The following is a 23,286-nucleotide window of genomic DNA, read 5'->3' on the forward strand; positions in this document are numbered from 1 at the left end:
TTTCACACCACTGCATTTATAAGCACGCAAAGTGAGTTTTGCATTATATGTCCCCTTTAAAATATGTCAACAGTTTTATTTACGTTAGGGTCTTTGGTAAATTGGATATTTTAAATTGCCCTGAAGAAATGGACACTCTAAATTATCCTGGCGTATGTGTGTGAATGTATGTTTGACTATATGAACCTCTGTGCCCAATGCAGTCCTCCAGATAGACAGTCTTTCCGGTTGAGATTATGCTGTATGCAATTGGCTGCCACTTCTCACCGGTGTCTGTGTCGAGTGCTGAGTATAAATCTTAGCATCTTTGGACTTTTTAGTAAAGTTTTGTATAACTGTAACTTCGAGTGTAACTTCAGTCATAAAACTGATTTCTGTTTTTTACTTCTAATTTTTATCCCAGTTATTCCCCCCAATTTACACAGCCAATTGCCCAATCCACTCACTAGGACTTCCCTCATCACTAGTGATGCCCCAACACTAGGAGGGTGAACACTAGCACATGCCTCCTCCGATACATGTGAAGTCAGCCACCGCTTCTTTTCGAACTAATGCTGATGCAACATTGACGAGTATCGACAGCGCAGCGACTCGGTTCTGATACATCAGCTCACAGACGCCTTGTACTGATCGACATCACCCTTTGGACTACCTCCGTTAGTCGATGGCAAGCTGCATGACTAGTATTCGAACAAGCAATCTCCCAATCAAAGTGGCAGCGCTTAACCACTGAACCACTTGGAGCCAACTTTTCTAGTGAGTACCTCAAACACATGACTAGGGATAGTTTTCATTAAGAATCTTTCAAATGTGTGTGTAGTAATGAGTAAGTGGATCTATAGTGGAAACACAGTAAAATGGTTTGTTGCAACAGCACTAATGTTTCCTTGCTTTGCTCTTGGGTTTGTGATTATGGATTAGCTTTTGTTTTTCTGCTTGCCTGCTTGTTATTTGACCCCTGCCTGATCCCTGGACTGAGTACTGGATTAGCACAAATAAAGACTGCCTGCCTCATTCTTAATTTCACACTGAATCTCACTGTGCTTTATCCAGTCAGGGTGCAAATTACAGGGGGTATGGGGGGGTCAAACCCTCCCGGTTAAGACTTTAACCCCCCCTAAAGAAATGTAAAAAAAAAGTTTGGGTGGGTCAAAACATTTAAGTACACTTCTTACATATAATGTTAAATACTACGAAACAAATGCAGAATCTGTGTCTGGAAAAATATTGTGATACGATTTCAAGCTTTCTTAAATATACACTTTAAACACACTTTTCCTTACATATATAACATATTTGAATTTGCCATCCCACCTTAAATGCTGCTGATTTACCATTCCACCTTAAATGCTGCTGTGGTGGCACACAGGGTTCAGGATGAAGATAGTATTTTTGGCACTTTTAAGGTGGAACAGAACATTCAAATGGTAATCCACGTTCTGTTTCATATGAAATGTTTGTGATTTCTGCCACCCTGAGCAGAAATGTGTAAAACTCGTAAAACTCCATCATCTACTACGGTCTAAAGAGGAAACTGTGTTTTAACGTAGAGGAAAATGTTTTAATGCAGGGAACCTGTTAAGGTGGAATGGAAATGTGTTTTAAGGCGGAAGGGAAATGTGAACAAGAAATTAAAAGCTTCATACGCTGCAGTAGACGTAGTTAGAAATTAGTTCTTAGGCTTTTATCTTTTTATCAGGCTTCTTTGAAAATTAACAATAGCCAAGCTTATTAAAAGGAATTAGCCAAGCTATATAAACACATTCCTACATCTCCCCTTAACATTTAATATTGTCGTCCCAGTGTCAAAATATGTGGATGAGATGGGACAAAAGCCTTATTTATCTACAGGGATTTTTAGTTACATTGTTATTTTCAATTCATTTAGAATTAAATAACAAATGATTCCTGTAGGAGAGATGCTGTGGAATATGAATTAAAATTGAATTGCGAGAAAGCTGATTAAAGATAGCAGCCAATAGCATTGTGTGTGTTTTTGCAGGATTAACTGTGGATTTTGCTGTATGATATATTATTAATGACTATAAAGGTTACTGTATGGTATATAAGTGCTACATTAGCTGATGTAATTGGTTTATATTTTACATGCTGTAGACATTACAGTAAGGAAGTGAGACACTTTAATGATTGTAAGATTTTAGTTTAGTGAAGCACGTACCTGCGCTGTACTGGTTTCCATTTACACCCCAAAGAAATACTTGATCCCCACAATTATCATTGTATAATTTGCACCCTGTAGCCAGTTTCTGCTGTTTTGCTGATATTTGCAGCCACATTTTCATCATCATTATCAATTGAGGATGTTCATTAAAACCTGCACAGCCATATTTAAAGCAGCAGTCCTTAAGATATTTCTTTTGGATTGACAGCAGTTGTATTTGAGTGGAAAGGAGACAAATATTCTACAAAAAGTGGAATTGATGTGCTTCTGTGACGTTCCCTGCAACGTCAGATATGTTCTTTAGAAAAATCAGTGTGGTCTGGTAGGTCTCCCCAGGAGGTTTTCTGGCCACATCACACATTTTTCGGACAGATTATCTAAGCAACCATGGTTCCTCTAATGACACTGATATAAGAGCTACTGCGAACATGGAGATATCAAACGGCAAAGTCAGTCTTTACTTCATCATTCACACATTGTTAAACTTAATAAAGAATTCCCAAAAACATACAGACTGTAACTTTAACTGTGGCTTTCAGGCTATTTTTCTCAACATCATTTGTCTTGAAGAAACTGATGTTCCTGGCTAAAATGCTGTGTAGGCCTAATCTGATCAGAGTCTGATAGAATCTAAGCACTGAATATTGTATATAGTGGTATGAAAGATGATTTTTCATTTTTTTTTTTTCAAATCATTGGTTGTTTAGATCAGCAATTTCAGTTAAATATATCCTATAGCAGATGAACACAGTGATATTTGAGAAGTGAAATAAAGTTTATAGGATTTACAGAAAGTGTGCAATAATTATTTAAACTAAATTGGGCAGGTGCATAAATTCAGGAACCCCAACTGAAAAATCACATCAATATTTAGTAGATCCTCCTTCAGCAGAAATAACAGCCTCTAAACACTTCCTATAGCTTCCAATGAGAGTCTGGCTTCTGGTTAAAGGTGTTTTAAACCATTCTTCTTTTAAAAATCTCGTCTGGGGTCTGAGATGATCATTCCTGAATGCTGTACTTGTTCCTCTGCATGAAAGCTTTAGTAGATTTTGAGCAGTTTTAAGAGTCATTGTCTTGTTTAAGTTTGCATCCCTGGCGCAACTTGCGACTTTAACAAGATTCCCAGTACCTGCACTGAACACACAGCCCCACAGCATGATGAAACTACCAACACCAATTTTTATTGTGGGAAGCAGTAAAGTGTTTGTGTTGGAATGCTGTGTTCTTTTTCCACCATGCAGTCCACGAACCTTATCCCAAAATGAAGCTGGCTTGTCCAAATGTGCTTTAGCTTTAGCATATCTCAAGCGACTCTGTTTGTGGCGTGTGCTCAGAAAAGGCTTCTTCTGCGTTACTCTCCCATACAGACTCTCCTTGTGTAAAATGTTCTGAATAGCTGAATGATGAACAGTGACTCCATCTGCAGTAAGATGATGATGTAGGTCTTTGGAGCTCTGGAGGTCTGTGGGTTGACTATGACTGATCTCACCATCCTCCTCCTCTGCTTATCTGAGATTTTTTGGTCTGTCACTTCAGGTCTTAACTAGAACTGTGCCTGTGTTCTTCCATTTCCTCACTATGTTCCTCACAGTGGAAACTAATCAGCTGAAATCTCTGAGCTTATTAAGCTTTTTATATCCTTCCTCTAAACCATGATGTTGAACAATCTTTGTTTCCAGGTCATTTGAGTGTTGTGTTTTGAGGCTCCCATGTTGCCACTCTTCAGATAAGATGCAAAGAGGGGAAAAACTTGCAGTTGGTCACCTTAACCATTTCTTATAATTTAATCTTCATTTCACTTCTCAAATATCACTGTGTTTATCTGCTATAAAATATATTTAACTTAAATTGCTGAACTGAACAACCAGTGATTTAAAAAGGAAAATTATGAAAATTATCAGCGGTGCCCAAACTTTTTCATACCACTGTTTTATGATCTTACTTATTTCAGCCACCATAGAGTCCCCTTCTATTAGATTTTAACTATAAATTATCTAACCTTTCAGTCACCAGGATAACTTAACATGGCCAACTCAACATGAGTCTATATGTAATGGACTCTTTTCACTGGTTTCTCAACTTCCTAATTAAGAATTAACAAGGCAAAGTTCAGCAAACCACAGCAAAAAGGCAAGTGTTAAATGAACTCCCACAGAGTTGATTTTAACTTTTTGCAGGGTTTATATAGCTCCACCTTGCCAGAGTTCCTTTTTAACTCACATTTGTATTTCTTTAACTTCCTAAATTGTTACACTGAAAAGAGTTAAATAAATTATAAATGAGAAGAAGATTAGTCAACTGATATGATTTTTATTATTTAATTATTAATCAGGACAGGTTAGCGGGTAATTTTCCATTGTATTTCTTAGTGCACTACCAACACTTTATCACAATTTACTATACAAAGGATGGTAACTTGCTCTTATAGCCTACAACACATTGGCTAGACAAACAACCATTAAACAAAATATAACACAATACCCAATGGAAAGTAGCCCTGGTGGGCAAGATTTCACACTGATGGTAAGTTAGGATCTGGGGGACACACCCATTATACAAATAATGTGTTTAACTGGGCGGAGTCTAATTAAATCTGGAGTTGGCCAGTATTTATTGGGTTTAGTGGGATTAACACTAAAATATTCAACTCTGTCAAATAACTCCAACACTGAACACCATTTAAATCTGAAAGAGTTAAAATTACACTTTGAGATTGAAAATCAACTCTCAGCTGTTTAACTCTGAAATTTCAACACTCCTGTTTTTGCTGTGTACCAGTGTTAAATAAACACTGTTCGTGTTAAATTAACACTTTGAGTGTCAATGTTTTACACTCACAGTGTTTATTTGACGTAATAGTGTTGATTTAACCCCATGTGCTCAGTGACTTTTATTACAGGATTGCTAATCAGTAACTATATGCAAAGCAATGCAAACTGACTGAGTTGTTTCTAACCACCAGTGGATCTGCAAAGTTTAAAAGGTTAAAACTGGCATTTTTGCCTTGTACATTTTTTTGTTGCTAAATAAAGCATAGAGCAACAAAATATCGCTGCTGCCCATTGAAAAATGGGTATCTCCATTTTCGTCAAATTTTAGATCCAAGTACATCTGATCTTAAGGCCACAAAGTGATTGCTGGATTCTCCTTCAGGATTGTCTGGTAAACAGCAGAAGTCATGGTTTCATCTATTACAGCAAGTTGTCCATGGTCCATTTGATGGCCTCAATGCTCAACTGACATTCAACTACATGTCTATTAAATGCAAATTAACTAAAAGGTGAAAGTAAATGATTCTCTATTGAATATAACCCTACATTCAACTCTAACCCAAAAGCTTATCTTAATATTTTAGGATTGGGTTTAGGGTTAGATTTTAAGTTTAGGTTAAGGTTAGGGTAAGGGTTAGGTGTAGGGTTTGATTTTATGGTTGATTAAGGGTTAAGGTTAGGGTTAGGTGTAGGGTTTGATTTTATGGTTGATTAAGGTTTAAGGTTGGGGTTAGGTGTAGGGTTTGATTTTATGGTTGATTAAGGGTTAATGTTAGGGTTAGGTGTAGGGTTTGATTTTATGGTTGATTAAGGGTTAAGGTTAGGGTTAGGTGTAGGGTTAGATTTTAGGGTTGATTAAGGGTTAAGGTTAGGGTTAGGTGTAAGGTTTGATTTTATGGTTGATTAAGGCTTAAGGTTAGGGTTAGGTGTAGGGTTTGATTTTATGGTTGATTAAGGTTTAAGGTTGGGGTTAAGTTAAATTTAATGGACATTCATTTTAGTGTTAGTTGAATGTCAGTTGAGCATCAACAAGGCCATAAAATGGACCATCCAAGTAAAGTGTTACCGCTTTCTCATTTGAATTTCTTCAGATTGGGGCATAATGTGCTGCTTTTTGAGATCTTTTATCTGCTTAATGTTGTCAGACAGGTTCTATTTAAGTGATTTCTTGATTTTACATGTCTTCTACATGTTTTGGGTAGATTTTTTTACTTTAATAAATGAAATAATTAAAAACTGATTTTTGTATTTACTTAGGTATTCTAGGTCTAACATAAAATTTTGTTTGATAATATAAAAAATGGTTGTATGACAAAACATGAAAAAGATAGACAAACTGGAGGCGGTACAGTGCATGCTGTACCTGTTCATGGTCTTTTTACTGGACTGAAGTCGTTGAGCTTTCTGATATGAGGTTTCTTGGCATCAGGAACCAGGCATGATTTTTTCCACAGCTGCAAACTGATAATTTAGATGTTCTTCAGAGGTTCCCCAGCTCAAAGATGCAGGCCTTCAGTAGTTTCGGGCTGTTTTTCTGGAGCGGGGTCTCCTCAGCTCCTCTCTGACCTGGTCTGCAGTGAAGTGTAGAAAGGCAGGAGGCAGGAGGCGCTGGGGAGCGGGGGTTGTGTTGATCATGCTGATAGCCTGGGGGGAGGGAAGTCTTGAGCAGCACTGGAGGGGGGTGATGTCTGGAAAAGCTGTGATTGCAAGGCCGACAGAAGCAGTTGAAGATGAAGCGTGCAGTCTACAGAAAAAACTGCATGGCTATCGAAGAAATGAAGCACAACAAATGTTTTGCTTCTTGAACACTGTTAGGTGTTTCTTATAGATTTTTGGGTGCTGATCACGAATATCACATCAAAATTTACGTATCACGTACCGTTTAAGAGAAATCTTCAGTTTTATCATAATTTTTGCTTAAATTTACTGTCGTAGACAAACTTCTCTGTGCATACCAACTCAGAGAAAGTGGGGACAATATGGAAAAATCCAAACTTGAGAAAAAAAGTGTTTCTTACATTTACCTTGACTTTTAATACATTTCAGATAATATAATCTAAAATATTTTATGTTTTCTGTTCGGCTTCATTTTGTATTGTAATATTAAACTCCTGAAGACTGAGCTCTTCAAAGAGCACTTACTCTCCTAACACCTCTAACTAACTACCTTCTACTACCAGATCAGGAGAATCTCTCACTATCTTTAATAAACTCCTGAAGACAGAGCTCTTCAAAGAGCACTTACTCTCCTAACACCTCTAACTAACTACCTAAATTTACTGTCGTAGACAAACTTCTCTGTGCATACCAGAAAATAAAGTGCAACATGTCACTCAAGATTCATTTTCTTCACTCACACTCGGACTTCTTCACCGTGAATCTCGGTGCTGTCAGTGATGAACACGGTGAGCGGTTTCACCAGGACATTGCTACAATGGAGAAACGATACCAGGGCAACTGGAATCCGTCAATGCTTGCTGACTGCTGTTGGACACAGCTGAATACTGTAAGCTGAATACAAAAGAAAATCAAGAGCAAAACATTTTTAATTCTGTTGAACTTAATGGCTCATGCGGAACATAAACGTGACTAAATAGGTAAACATATAAATGTCTATTTCTTAGAGTTCCTACGTGATGCAGTAAAACAAAAACTATATTTGTGCATACCCTATAGGTACCTGTCACAATCAACTAAAACTTTTCAGGTAGCAAGACTTAAAAAAAAAAATGGTGCAGTGTAATCAATGTCATTGCACATTGCACTTGTTCTGGTAATTATTTAATTATTTGATGACCATTAGCATCATCTACTGCACTGCTCCGTTTACAGACAGATCCTTACCTTGTATAGTAAGGTTTTTGTAGCCTTATATTCATTCATTCATTCATTCATTCATTCATTTATTATTAATGACCACACAACAAGTTGGTGGAATTTACTTACGGTACAGCATAACATAACATGCTCACATCTCTGTCTGTATCAAAACAACAAACAACACATAACAGTGAATAGACAAATACATACATAAACAGTTAAACCTGGTTTAGTAAACGTACAGCGGTTGGGAAAAAACTATTTTTAAATCTGACAGATTTGGTTGACAGTGACCTGTAACGTCTTCCAGAAGGCATAAGTGTAAATAGATGATATGCAGGATGGGAGGGGTCTGAGGTGATTTTTATTGCTCGTTGTGTGATGCGTCTGTAATATAAAGTGTCAATGGATGGGAGGATGTGCCCTGTGATTTTTGATGATTTATCTACTATACTTTGCAGTTTTTTGCGTGAATGGGTATCCAAATTCCCATACCACACTGTTATGGATGAGGTGAGTATGCTTTGAATGATGGCAGTGTAAAACTGAAGAAGGATATTTTTCCTAACTCTGAATTTTTTTAGTTGTCTAAGAAAGAATAGCCTTTTATTGGCTTTTTTGTAGAGTTGGTGTGAGTGTAGTTTCCATTTAAGTGTGTTGCTGATATGGGTTCCCAGAAATTTGAATGAATCAGTGATGATAATGGGTTGCGAAAAAATAGAGATGGGTATTTTGTATATGGGTGTGCGAGAAAAATCAACTATGAGTTCCTGAGTTTTTAATATGTTAAGCTGTAAATTGTTATTTTGGCACCAAGTGACTGCTTGGGCAACCTGTTCACGATAGTGATGTTCGTTATTGTTGGTGATAAGACCAATTATTGTTGTGTCATCTGCATATTTGAGAATAGAAACTGAACTGTGGGTAGATGTGAGGGTGTTTGTGTAGAGTGAGAATAACCACGGTGAAAGAACACAGCCCTGGGGGGCTCCTGTACTAAGGGTCAGAGTTTGGGAAGAGAGGTTACCCATCCTGACTCTCTGCGTTCTTTTTGACAAAAAATTGTGAATCCAGTAACATAGAGCAATATCAATGTCCATATCCCTAAGTTTATTGAAAAGATTGACGGGATTAATAGTATTAAAGGCCGAACTAAAATCAATGAACAATATCCGAGCATATGTATTAGGGGATTCCAGATGTTGCATAATCCTATGAAGGGCCAGGTTGACTGTATCATCAACAGATCTATTGGCCCGGTACGCAAACTGATAACTGTCCATAGAAGGAGAAGAGAGTTCTTTCAGGTATGAGAGTACAATCTATCTATCTATCTATCTATCTATCTGTCTGTCTGTCTGTCTGTCTGTCTGTCTGTCTGTCTGTCTGTCTGTCTGTCTGTCTGTCTGTCTGTCTATCTATCTATCTATCTATCTATCTATCTATCTATCTATCTATCTATCTATCTATCTATCTATCTATCTATCTATCTATCTATCTACAACCGCTCAGCTTGCATCCTGTCATTGTCCTCATAATGTCTCATGTCTCCCTGTAACTTCTGCTCCTGTAGGTCTCTTTAGCCTCCTATAAGTAGGACTTGAGTTCCCTCTGAATGCTCTGCAGCTCTTCCTGGTTCTTGTCTTTAGAGGCCTCTTCTTTTTGTTTAAATAGTCCTTGATGGCACTCGAAATCCAGGGCTTGTTGTTTGCAGAGCAGGAAACATCTCTTAAGGGAACAACAGTGTCCATGCAGAAGTTCAGGTGGTCAAAAAACTAAATCTTAGCAAGTGAAATTTTCTAAATTTAAGGCAATAAATCTTATTTTCTTCTCTGATAAGACTTTTTGTCTTACTAAGCATTGTGTGTAAGTGTTAGATTATTTTGCTTATTTTAGGGATCATTATCTTAATCATTCTTACTTAGAATTTGTACCTTTTTTTAAGTAATTTAAACTCAAAATAAGCACAATCAAGCAGCAATCAATTTATTATAATTCTATAATTCTTGTGTCCAAAAACAGTGACTTTTTTTTGCTTGATTTAGGTGTTACTTCACTCATTTTGACACTTTGTCATTGCTTTTTTTTTAAAGAATTCTTACTAAGAAAATTTTGCTTACCCCATTGGCAATTTTTTTTTGCTTAATATACATATATTTGTCTTAATTTGCATATATTTTGTCTAGTTTTTGCCAATGGATTTTTTGCAGTGTAGTTTTAGTTTTCTCGAATGTTTGAGCTCTGTAGCTGCATTGTGCACTGTGTAAATCATTACGGATAAATAAAACAACAATAAATAGTTATAAAAGATAACTTGGGAAAACTCTATAATGTTCTTAACTTTGATTTCCTTTCAAAATTAAGAACATATGGGAATAGATGTCTTTTCACTGCACAGCAATACAATATATTGATATTCATGATGTCAGTGAGAGATTCTGCATGCAAGCAGAAACAAGAGGGTTTTTTTTTAAAAAAAGGAACTTTATGAATATTTTTATGACAGGATTTCATAAGTAAGGGAAAAGCTGGCAGAAATGACTTGGTTTTAAGTAAATAGGATTATTGTCTGTTCACTTTGTGACAGTCAGCCTTTGATTTTCAGTCTTAAGGATTTATTTTATATGGCCTCTGCTCTTACGTAACGCTGTGAAATGTCAGCAGAACTTAAGTTATCAGTGATTGATTCTATTTTGAGAAAAGGAGAGAAGACCAATGGGTGGGCACTCGGGGGCGGGGGGTGGCTTAGTTCACTAAAAGCTGTCTGCCGTTCTGATATTCTGCCTACGTTTGCCCCTTTTATGGAATGAGGTACGGGCACACAGTAATCTGCGTTCACTGCTGTCTTGCATGTTCTTGGCATTAGTCACTGTGGGGGGCTGGTCGCTCTGAATGGCAATGCTTTTACATTTTTACTGTTCAATCAGAAAATGATCAAAGAAAGTAAGTGTGTTTTATGGGGCTCAGATTCATAACCACAGAGTGGAGGTTTTGTTCCCTGTTCTCCAGATAAAAATAAAAAATAAGGTAAAAACAATTCACCATTATCTTCCTAAGAATTACCAGAACACAAAGTCTATCTCAGAATGATAATGAGTTTTACTTAAGCATTGTGATGGCTAACAGAAATATAGGCATTTTTTTAACAACCCCAACTCAGAGAAAGTGGGGACAATATGGAAAAATCCAAACTTAAGAAAAAAAGTGTTTCTTACATTTACCGTGACTTTTAATACATTTCAGATAATATAATCTAAAATATTTTATGTTTTTTTCTGCTCGGCTTCATTTTGTATTGTAATATTAAACTCCTGAAGACTGAGCTCTTCAAAGAGCACTTACTCTCCTAACACCTCTAACACACTAACTACTTCTAACCTCATTTCCTTCTTCCCCTCCTTCACTCCTCTATCCCATTATTTCCCTTTGACCTCCTTTAGACCCTGTATAAAGATGTTTTTAACTTCTATTACTTTTGTACTTCACTATTGAAAGTCGCTTTGGACAAAAGCGTCTGCCGAATGAAATGTAATGTAATGAAATGTAATGTAATGAAATGTAATGTAGTGTAATAAAATGTAATGTAACGTAATGTAATGTAATGAAATGTAATGAAATGTAATGTAATGAAATGTAATGTAATGTAGTGTAATGAAATGTAATGTAATGTAGTGTAATGTAATGAAATGTAATGTAATGAAATGTAATGTAATGAAATGTAATGTAGTGTAATAAAATGTAATGTAATGTAGTGTAACGTAATGTAATGTAATGAAATGTAATGTAATGAAATGAAATGTAATGTAATGTAGTGTAATGAAATGTAATGTAATGTAGTGTAATGTAATGAAATGTAATGTAATGAAATGTAATGTAATGAAATGTAAAGAAATGTAATGTAATGTAATGTAGTGTAATGAAATGTAATGTAGTGTAATGAAATGTAATGTAATGTAGTGTAATGTAATGTAGTGTAATTAAATGTAAAGTAATGTAAAGTTTGCCGGGCTCTGGGGTGAGTTTCTGCGGCAGGTGCTGCTCGGTGCTCCGGGGCCTGGGAGGCTGAGGGCCGGCACGCAGGCGCAGTAAGCGCTGCCGCAGACAGGGGGCGTCAACATGGCGCCCTGAGAAAGACAACAGAGCGCATCGCTCACTGACTGCTCTGCTGCCGTTAGGAAGAGGAGGAGGAGAGGAGAAGTGGAGAGAGAGAGAGAGAGAGAGAGAGAGAGAGCAGCCAGCAGCCAGGAGAGGAGGACCGTTCCGCCGCCAGCACGGAGAAAAAGACCCATAATAACGCTTTATTCCGGCGGTCTTATGAACTTATGCTTCTCCCGGAGAGACTGAACGGACAGGCCCGGACTTCGACGCCGCAGAAACCGCCGTGTTTTTAACCCGCGCCGTGCGTTCGTGTTTTTATTATCCCCGCTTCGCTTCATTCGTTTCATGCGGTTCGTAAAGCGGCCGGTGACACAAAGCAGGTGAGAGACCGAGGCGAGGCGAGGCGAGGCGAGGCGGCCGCTCCCCTTCGTCGGGGTTTCGGGTGGAAATGTCGAGCGAAAAGCCGCTTTCGACGCCCGGCTCCTCCTCGCTCGCCGAGCGGGAAGCTCCGCCAGGCTCAGCCGCTGGAGAGGTGATGGTGTCCGGCGCGGGCTCCGTGGTGCTGCCCGCTGGGGTCATCAACCCCTCGGTGCCCATCCGGAATATCAAGATGAAGTTCGCCGTGCTTATCGGCCTCATCCAGGTGGGAGAGGTTAGCAACAGGGACATCGTGGAGACGGTGCTCAACCTGGTGAGTCGGAGTCTATATTTACGAAACAGCTGGGAAAAAAAAAACAAAAAACATGTGCTTTTATTTTATATATATAAATAAACGATGCTGCGGCTGCTGCTGTGCTGCTCTGCTGTGACCCCCTCGGTCCTGCTGGTGTAATTAATGAGAAGAGGATGGGGATGAGAATTGAGATATGATATAAAAGATGAGATGATATAAGATGAGCTAAGGATGAGATGAGAAGTGATGAGAATTGAGATGAGATGAGATTATCTGTGATGGTAGTTATTATTATTATTATTATTATTATTATTATTATTATTATTTTAAAGGTGGGTCAAACACCATAGCCATCAAAGAGCACTAGAATGAAACAGCTGTCTAAAACGTTTGCTAGTTTGTACACAGGGGGGTGTAGGGGGTTGCTCAGACCCTCTCTGCCTTTTGTTGACTGCACAATCAGTGTGATGGAAAGAAATGCAGCCCAGTGGATTGTAGCCAGTGCATAGAAAAGGGTTTGTTAGCTCGCTTACTCTAGCTAACCTAACTAAATTAAGCTAACGTTATAAATAAAAAACACAGCACCTGTTCTCACATATCACTGTTCTGGGTTCAGTCTTTAGCTATCTAGCTCCCTCAGGGTGGTGCTGCATTCATAATTCTGGCGTTCAGAAAAATAGCCACACTGCTCTGTCGATTTGTGCTACCCATCGATATGTGCTACGTATCAGGTCTGCGCATGCGCCGACCCATCATTTTAGCTAAATGTTTACATGTGTTTCTCAAGATCTGTTTAGCTATTTTCCCAATTACACATTCTGATCGTGTGTTTGTAACGTTATCTGTCTTAAAGTTGCCGAAGTGAAAATAGTAACTTTAAATTAAATACGAGAAAATATAAAACAAATATAAAACGTATCACATCAGTTGTTTTATTTTGATGTACTCTGACACAGTGATTTAGACCATTTAAATACCCCACCTATATTTTTCCTAGTTTATTTGAGTATTTTAAGTAGATTGACTGTAGTAGACTGTTATAATATTCAATGCGGTACCACGTTTTGACAAGATTACACAAACGGACAGAACACCGGCCTGGAACAATGACTTTGCCAAATAGCTACTAGGGTCTCTCTGCTGCCTCACACAGTAAAGATGCTTAGCTGTGTTCCATCCAGGCCAGCAGACAGACAGACAGCCAGACAGACAGCCAGACAGCAGCAGCAGCAGGTCCCCTCTTAATGCTAGCAAGCTACAAAACTGTTAGATATTAGATATTAACCTATCTTAGATCATTTATTCGGCCTTCGTTAATGTTTTGTGGCTGCCTGTCTGTGTTGAACGCTGTAACTAGTTGGGGTTAGCTAACTAACGTTAAATTTTTATTTATGCATTAGGCCAGCAGCGAGGCAAAACTAGACGGATTAATAAGCATGGCTTTCTGTCTCATGCTGCTGCTGCAGCTGCAGTGGTGCTGTTTTTTTTTTTGCATCTGTATGTCTTCCATTATTAATGCCTGATGTTTAGCTAGCATTAGGTAACGTGTTAACTTACGGCTGTGGTGTGGGATGCTGCTGGTGGCTAGCCATGAAGGGGGTAGCTACAGGCCATTCAGAGAGGCATGTTACGCAGTAAAGCATGTATTTTACTATGATTTTATTCATGTTTTATTTTTTACATCATTGCCCTAGCTAGCCCTTTAGCTCTGGTTATGAAACGGCCATGCATGTGAGCAGTTCAGATGATTTTAGATGCAGGAATGGCGACGGTTAGACTAACGTTAGCTGGATAACGTTACCGATTGAATCTTTTTCCTTATCCTTATGATTTTAGCTAGCAAAACCTGACTTAAAACAGTCCTGCATGATTAAAGTTAGCCTGAGGATGAGGAAACAGCAGCTTTTGCTGTTTTTCTCCTGGTAATTTTAGCTAGCATTCCGGTCACAGTCTCATTTTCAGGCTGCAGAGTGATGTGAGCGGTGTTCGGCTCTTTAACGAATCGACTCCGTTGAATCGGTTCTTTTGAATACGCCGGTTGAAGTGGAGTGCAGCTGATCCGAGGTTTTGTAGGCAGCATAAGACAAATTTGAATTCGGTGTTTTTACACTGCATCTGAATTTCTCTCTCTCTCTCTCTCTCTCTCTCTCTCTCTCTCTCTCTCTCTCTCTCTCTATCTATCTATTAGGGGTGGGTGATATGTCTCTAAAATAATATCACGATATTTCAGGGTATTTATGCGATAACGATATACTTGGTGATATAGGAAAACTAAAATAATTCATTCATTTCAGGAATATAGTATAATAGTATAACAGAATAATCATAATGAGGCAAAATAAATAATATAGCATAAAATAATATAATGCAGCAAATAATATTGCAGAATATTTAGTGCATGCATATAAACTGCAAACTAAATAATTTACACAATAAATACACCTAAAGCTTCACAGTAAATAATAGACTACTTTTAAGACAGAACAGCCCTATTATCACAATATGCATTTTTAATATCATGATATTTCTGTGTCACGATATCTATCTATCTATCTATCTATCTATCTATCTATCTATCTATCTATCTATCTATCTATCTATCTATCTATCTATCTATCTATCTATCTTGATGTTTATAGTTTATAGCATATACATTTATAGCTAGCTATATGGATGAAATGTGAGGATGAAGTTCTTCTGAGAACTTCTGAGTCACTGAATCATAGAATCATATAGACGTTGGATTCATCTAACAGGGTTGTTCATTTCAGATCAGTTCAAAAGAAATCGAACCAAATGAATCGACTCACTCGAATGAATCGAACTCCCCATCACTGCTGCAGAGCTGAGACTGTTTTACACTTTATCGCATGACGTAGCTAGGTGAACAGCTCCTCCGCTTGGCGCCTCCTGAATGTGTTAGTTGGAGGATGGAGGGGTGGGGGGTGTTGGGAGGGATGGAGGACACACTGCAGGAGTATGCAGAACTGCTGCTGCTGCTGCTGGAGTGTGCTGTACTGTAGCTGCTCTGTGCATGGGCAAGCAGGTGGAGGGGTACGGTAGGGTAGGGCTGGGGGTGAGTGGATGGGATATGGTGAGGTGGGTGTGTGTGTGTCGTGGGGGGGAGGGTTGCTGCAGTGGCGATGCGCTTGGAAACCTGTAGCCTCCATCCGAGTGCTTGCCAGGCACCGCAAGCATCGTCGATAGTGCTGTAGGTGGGCCAGACCTTCATGCATTATTCAGGCTGGGCTCAAACCGCAGGCTTGTAGCCGAGCACAGGCCCATCGATTGATCCCCAAATGCCGTTTGGAGGGGGGAGATGCACCCACTTGCCCTAATTAATAGGCTGTTCCACAAAGCCTGAGCCACAGAAGCCCGTGGGAGCTTCCTGGAAAAGAATGATTGATTGAAAATAACGTATATCACTCTCCAGTATAGATAAACTGAGGCGAATGGCCTTGTGGTGTGGTCTGTGGACTCTGCAGCTTCTCCAAAGGGATTTAACAGTTTGTGCTGTATTGGATGAGTGGTAAATTGTCTTAAAGATCATATCCACAAGGCCATAACCACATAAAAAAAATGAAAACCTTACACCATACATATAATACAAGGGATGCACCATGCATTCTTTTTGTGTCATGTCTGTTGGTACACTAACCCAAGTTATGAAGCCTGATTTTGTGGGTTAGCTGCAGTGCTATCAGCTAGGCCCAACCAGGTTAGAGCCTCAATGTCGGCCCCTTTTTTTTTTAGGAGTGAGTTTTTTTAGGTTTGATGCTGAAGGCCAGTTTATACTTCTGCGACAAACCTACACCATAGCCTTTGCATATCCAGCGAGAGTGCACTCCGCAGAAAAGCGCGTTTATACTACTGTGTGTGCGTATCAGTGGCTCAATCACAGCTGCAGCTGTCCACGCCATGTGACGTGTAGTTACATTTCCAGGGAGGTGCGCGTCAAGCTACAGCATAGGCTACGGCATAGGCACACGTGGCGTGGTGATGCGTAGGCTACGCCATAGGTTTTACACAAAAGTACAAATTGGGCTTAACTCTTTTTCTGAGTTGGATTATTTGCATGTAGCTAAATGCAGGTTGACACCACCACTCCGTTCAGCTAATTTTGTCAAAACTGGGCTTGATGTCTATCTGATCACTTTACATTATTATGCGCATCACTATGCATGAGTACATCTTCTCATTTTGGGATGGATGGTTCAGGATCAGGGCATGGTCATACAGGAAGCATACATCAGTTTTTCATTACCCTCTGGCTGTGGAGCTATCAGCAGATTGACCAGGAACAGTAAATATTTTTTTGAGTTGTGTTTTAGAATCAGTGTTGTTTGTGTGGGAGAGTTAATAAATAGTGAAGCTTGACTTCTTTTATTTGAACCTTTGCACCAGTCAGAGTTGTAATTCACAGGATTTAACCAGAGCATCATGTTTAAAAGCCCACAGTTGGCTTTTGTGTAGGCGAGGCGATGTGATGCGCGCATGTAGTGGGAGGTGTACTGGTTGAAATGTTGAAGGAGTGTGGCTGTGGCTTCAGTGGTTAAGAAATAAACATTTCAATTGATTCTGAGCATTTTTATATGAAATAGTTCAGACATTAAATATATCCTATATGTACTGTGGTTAAGGTGATAAGAACTAGGGGTGGGCGATATGGCCCTAAAATAATATCACAATATTTCATGGTATTTTCGCGGTAACAATATTTTTGGCGATATGACAAAAACACTTAAGCACAAAATAATCTTTCAAAAATACACTACTGCATTCGATATGATAAGGCACACCCCTAACTGAGATATTAAAAAATACAAGAATTTGATCAGATTTGTAACAGAAGCCAATGATCCAGAATGTCATGTTACTAATAATGCACTCCATATATCTTTATATATTCAGGATTAAAGTAAAATAAATGATACTGGACAGATATAATCTGTCTCTAGTAGATATATAATAGGAAATGAGAACAGTGTGATTTTTTTTTTTCTTTTACTAAATACAGCAGAAATGTAGTACCCTGATGTGATAATAAGGGGTGGGTGATATGACACCATATTTCAGGGTATAATGTCGTTCACGATATTTAAAAATGTTGGCGATATTATCACGTACGATATGATATGGCACACCCCTAATAAAAACTAGGTGTCTCAAAGTTTAGATCAAAAATAAAGTTGTTTAATTCTCTATATATGAAGCAGGCAGTAACCTTTCACATACACTGAGTTTTATTTGTAAAGTTCATGATTGTAAATAATGGTCTTTGTGATATGGGCGTGTGCAGTAGTCCCAGTGCAGGATGTTTTCAGAACATTTCTGATGCTTTTTGCAAAAGGAAAATCTGCGTTGTTTTAATATTTCATGACATGCACACCAGATTACAGACACACTATACATTTTATTTTATTTTAATCATGACTGCTTTAATCATGGAGTGCGTTTGCTAATTTTGTGAAAATTCCTGTCTTTCTAATAGCACAATATGTACCACAGAATAAAAAAAAACATTGCAATATATGTTTTTACCGTTCCCTGTTTTCCCCAGCCCTATTCTCCTACATAAATTAATTGAGTGCCTGATTGGCTGAATATGGTGTGTTCGATTTGGGATGGAGGTAGAACCTGCAGGAGGAGGGCTGGAGATCTTTGATTCTTTTTTCCATTAGATAAAATCATTTTACTCCAGACAGATCCTGAATAACATTTTACATGTGATACAGTTATTAAGGCAGATTTTTAAGGTCTGTAATATGTCTGCATGTTAGTTCATGGTGTTTTCTTACATCCTGGAAGGTCATCAGTTGCAGCCTGAGATAATATTGGTCCAGTTTTGACGGTTAGCATTTAGCCTAGCATGGACACCAGGAATTTTTCTGCTTCTGTTTCCTGTTGGATCTGATGACCACAAACCTCAGAGCCTGGTTAAGTAAATGTTGATTAAGTAAATATTGCAGTATTATTTATTTGCATTATTTGCATTTTTTGCATTTTTGCAAATTCTCAAAAACACAAAATGTTTTACTTAATTTTCTGATTGCATAAAAAATTAACTTCTTGCACTCAGATTTTATACATATTTCAATGTTTATATACATTAAGTTTTTTTTTAAACCGAATAAAAAAAGGAAAACCTATTGCAATATATTATTGAACATTTTATAAAAAAATAAATATAAATATTCTAGTAACAGCAGACTAAACCTGGTTGTCCAGAATGTCCACTATTCATTCGGGAAAAACATGCCGCAGGACACATGTTGTGTTAGGACACTGCTGGGATGCTTGAACTCAATCTGATCTGTGTCCTCAACCTCAGCGTTAGATACCAGACCTTCCGCAGTGTATGGAAAACTACACACTGTGAAGAAGATGAATCTAGAGATGATCTTATTAAAGTGAAAGCATGAAGGAGTGTCCTTTGGCCTTTTGGTCTAGCCTTGTAAGCATGTGGAAATGCCAGCATGCTCTGCAGTGTACCGACTGCAGTATTCACACGCTATACGTTTAATTTACTGCAGCAGGAGCGCTGTTGGCTTATCTGTAAAGCTATTTGCTTACTACGTTTCCTGTAGCTGTCAATCAGAGAGGACTGCCGTAACATAATGTTAGACGGGGGAGAAGGCTTTCCCATAAATCCACTGCTGGTTGTACTCTCATTTCTGGATTTCTATTTAGTTGAGTAGGTCATAGGAAGACTTGTCTAATGCTGTTGGAGTTTCCCCAGTGGAGCTGACATAGTTGCTATTGTAGTCTTAGCAGCAGCAGCAGCCTCCCACTGTTCCCTCTCTCTGATGAACCCATGAGCCTGAAAAGCTGTGCTATATTGTCTTTTTTTGTGTTTCTATATGTTCTGCACTGGAGGTCCAGTTATTCTTATTCAGTGTTCTCTAGTTTAAACCCACTGATCCCTAGATAGACTTAATATTAATATCTTTAAAGGCTTAGTGCTGTGTTTTAGTATCTACTAGGGGTGTCACGATTTCGATATTTCATCAAAATTGATTGAAATTATGTCATGGTCTCGAACACCGAAGTCAAAAAGAGGATGGACGATTCCTCCCTCTAAGCTACACAAACGGTGCAGCACACTGTAGCCGACGCCGCGGACATTGTGACTGCTGAAAGAGCAGCTCTTTCTCCAGAGAATGTGGACATTCTCATCTCCTTAAAGAAAAACTGAAAGAAAATATAAAAGTAACAGTTGTTTTGTCTAGACTCAAATATGTTAATAGTTTTGGTACCTTAAGGAGCATCTTTCTCTCAGATAAAGTTAATAATATATCTTTATTAAAGAAAAAAACTTCTCATTCTCAGGGACCGAAAAAGTCTTAAAGTCTTATTTTTCATGTTTAACTGTTATAGTAGGATAGAGTTCAGTTTGTTAAGGCTCTAATTGTTCTATTATTTTGTACATGACTGTTCCTGTATTTTTGTATTATTTATTTTGTTATGTTGCACATTGCTGTTTTAATAGTGCACACTGCTGCTACCAAAAAAAGCCACTAGATGGCATTACATATATATCTTAATTGAATTATTTAAATTTGACCATTAGTGCCTAATGTGGTGTGTTACAGATCACTTGTATCACTTTGCATCACTTATATCAAGCCCAACTTTTGAAATAAGATATTGTAAATTTGATGAATCAAACCAATGACTGACCATAGACTAATCTAAAACTGGCATAGGCCTCTCTGCTGTAAAAAAAAAAAAAAAGAAAATCGAGAATCGAATCGAATCGTGACCCTAAAATCAGAAAATAAAATCGAATCGAGGATTTAAGGAATCGTGACACCCCTAGTATCTACTGTACATTTTAAGCTCCCGCCCTAAAATTGGTATGTGTTGCGTAAAGAGGCCAGGCAGGTCGACTGAAATTGACCAATCTAACCACAGATATCCCATGACTTTTGGCATGGCACAAAGGGTTTTACCTCAGGGGACAGCTTTGGAATGCAAACATCTGCATAAGTTGTGAGGTGATATCTTGTGAATGATGTTAAACACCAGGTTGGCCAGTGTGCTCATGGCAAGGCAATCTGAATTAGCATAGTTTAAGCAAGCCCTGATAGTGGGTGCATGTGCTTCATGTATAGAACATTGCATTTCCAAATTCCTCTGACAGCATTACCACCCACAGTGGACAGCGCAGTCATGATGGTGATGATTATTGTGCACGGTGGTGTGTTTATAGAATTGTCCGTGCAACATGACTTGCAACAATTGGAGCAGAAATCACATCCATTTCTTAGCTTCCATAGCACATGGACAAAAGTCATGGTACGCAATACAAGTTGTAATAATTCAGTAAGTAAAGAACTGTTTGTGGCAGTCAAGCTTTATTAGGTTTAGGACGACTGTATTTGCTAAAGCTTGGCCGATAGATCAATAAGACAACAGCATGGACCTAATATTACAAAACTCACACCAAATAACGAATAGCACGTCATATATTGTAACAAACCTCTGTTGTAAATAAACACTACTAAATAAACACTACATATTATACATATTATACAGCAATACTGTAATAAATATTGAGTAAGTATTATATTTATTGTAATTGTTATATTGAATAAGTCATACATTTTTACATTTTTAATGTAAAAAATTCCAAGCTTTAAAATGTGCTGTTTTAATTGAAGCAGTTGAACTTAGATGAGCATTTAAAAGTAGGCCATCGTGCTCTAACACTCTGTCACCTCACAGGAATAAACAAGCAGCTAACATGACCTCTCACAGCGTGAGTGTGTGCTGTTTTTTTTCAGGCTGCATTTTTTTCAGGATTAGTACTTATTAAGATTTTTAACCCCATTAGAATTTCTACCAGCCACACAGTTTTGATGTCATTGGGCTTTGTGCTGTTAGAAAAACGTACTTTTAAATACAGGAATTATCAGATTTCAAAGAAAAGTCTGTTTCCAACATGTCATTATTTTTTTCAATAATAATTCACTTTTTGTAATACTCCAGTATTGGAGATACAGTGGTGTGAAAGTGTTTGCCTCCTTTGTTATATCTTTATTTTTAGCAGGTTTGTACACCCATTTTTAAATGTTTCAGATCAAACATCTTTAAGTATTACTCAAAGATAACACAAGTAAACACAGAAAATACAGTTTTTAAATGAAGGTTTTTTATTATTAAGGAAGAATAAAATCAAAACCAGCATGGCCCTGTTTGAAAAAGTTTTTGCCCCTAAATCTGATTTCATTTATTTTGTTTAATGAGTTTTAAAGAGATATCCAACAAGATTCTAGAGCAGGTAAATATATACATAAATCTGAGATATAAGATATCATTTAACAATATAACCACAATCAGGAAGAGAGGAAAAGAAAAAGAGAAAGAGAGAAGAGAGAGAGAAAGCAAAAAAAAAAAGAAGAAGAGGTAATCTACCCTAGTCTTATGACAGGATTTTATTGTATATAACGTTAGGTTACTCTGGGATAAGTGAGATGCCTAAACCCTTTACTTTATCGTATGGCTTCCATATTTTTTCATATTTGAGGCCTGCAGTTCTTTGGATGTTGTTGTGGGGTCTTTTGTAAACTTCTGGGTGAGTCATCACTGCGCTCTTGTGGTAATTTTTGGTCGGCCGGCCACTCCTGGGAAGGTTCACCACGGTTCCACGTTTTAGCTATTAGAGAATAATGGCTCTCATTGCATTGTGGTTCGCTGGATTCCCAAAGCTTTGGAAATGGCTTTATATCCCTTTCCAGACTGATCAATCTCAAATTACTTTCTTTCTCGTTTGTTCCTGAATTTTTTTGGACATTTTGAGTATCTTTTGGTCTACTTTGCTTTGCTTTGTCAGGCAGGCAGGCCTGTTTAAGTGATGTCTGGATTGAGAACAGTTGTGGCAGTAATCAGGCCTGGGTGTGGCTATAGAGAAATTAAACTCAGGTGTAATAAACCACAGTTATGTTTTAACACTTTTTTCATACAGGGCCATTTAAGCCTTAATAATAAAAACCCACAGTTAAAAACTGCATTTTCTGTACTTGTGTGGCTTACACTAATATTTAAATCTGTTTGATTTTATGTTGAAACATTTAATAGTGACATGCAACAAAATATGAAATCTTTCAGAGGGTAAACACTTTTTCACACCACTGTATATTCTGCATGTGGTAGATATATATCGCCATGTAAAAGGCGTACATAGAAATGCGGGTTAGCTGCAATGCTAACAGCTGGACTGTATGACGATACACTGGTTAGACAATGTATGTTGGATACTGTTTGAGATGTATATCTTGCCTGTTTATTATTCTGGTTTTCAGTTGGCCAGGTTCTGACTGATACTGAAAATGTGTTTTAAAATCACATCTCTGTATTGAAATATTTTCTATTTTGATATAAATACATTGGTATCAAATTATTGTCCATCCCAAGCTAAAGCAATATATAGTGAAGCCCAGAGACTGTAAAAAAAGATTGACGCCGTGTCGCCGTTTTCATTCATTTAATGAAAATGAAGCCAAAATCTTCCGCCATGTTGGCGATCCTGATACCCGAGTCTGTAGAGCGCAGTAGAGACCAGAGGAGGGAGAAAGACTGTGGAGAGACTCATTTAAATAACCCCGCCCCTGAGGGCTGCCTCGAGGTCACAGGCTGCAGAGCGGGGTGGAGCGGAGCTGACGGTCTGTTATTGGTCCCGCCCATAACCAGCCCTTTTACAATAACCACACCTTTTTGAATAGAGCTTAATAACGTTT

General features: G+C 38.1%; 2 protein-coding genes across 14 annotated transcripts in view; both read left to right on the plus strand.

Annotated features, from left to right (window-relative positions):
- The window catches only part of stard13a (StAR-related lipid transfer (START) domain containing 13a), a 522,041-nt gene that overhangs the window by 233,677 nt on the left and 265,078 nt on the right, over nt 1-23,286 (plus strand). The gene's annotated exons all lie outside the window — the stretch shown is intronic.
- Nucleotides 11,884-23,286, plus strand: part of nbeaa (neurobeachin a) — a 314,222-nt gene continuing 302,819 nt past the window's right edge. For all 10 annotated transcript variants that reach the window (XM_049468902.1, XM_049468904.1, XM_049468903.1 and 7 more), the window contains exon 1: nt 11,884-12,565. In XM_049468902.1, coding sequence (XP_049324859.1) covers nt 12,323-12,565 — 243 coding nt within the window. In that variant the 5' untranslated portion in view covers nt 11,884-12,322. The remainder of the gene's footprint in view (nt 12,566-23,286) is intronic.

This window comes from Astyanax mexicanus, chromosome 20 (genome assembly GCF_023375975.1).
Source record: "Astyanax mexicanus isolate ESR-SI-001 chromosome 20, AstMex3_surface, whole genome shotgun sequence".
Taxonomy (NCBI): Eukaryota; Metazoa; Chordata; class Actinopteri; order Characiformes; family Acestrorhamphidae; genus Astyanax; species Astyanax mexicanus.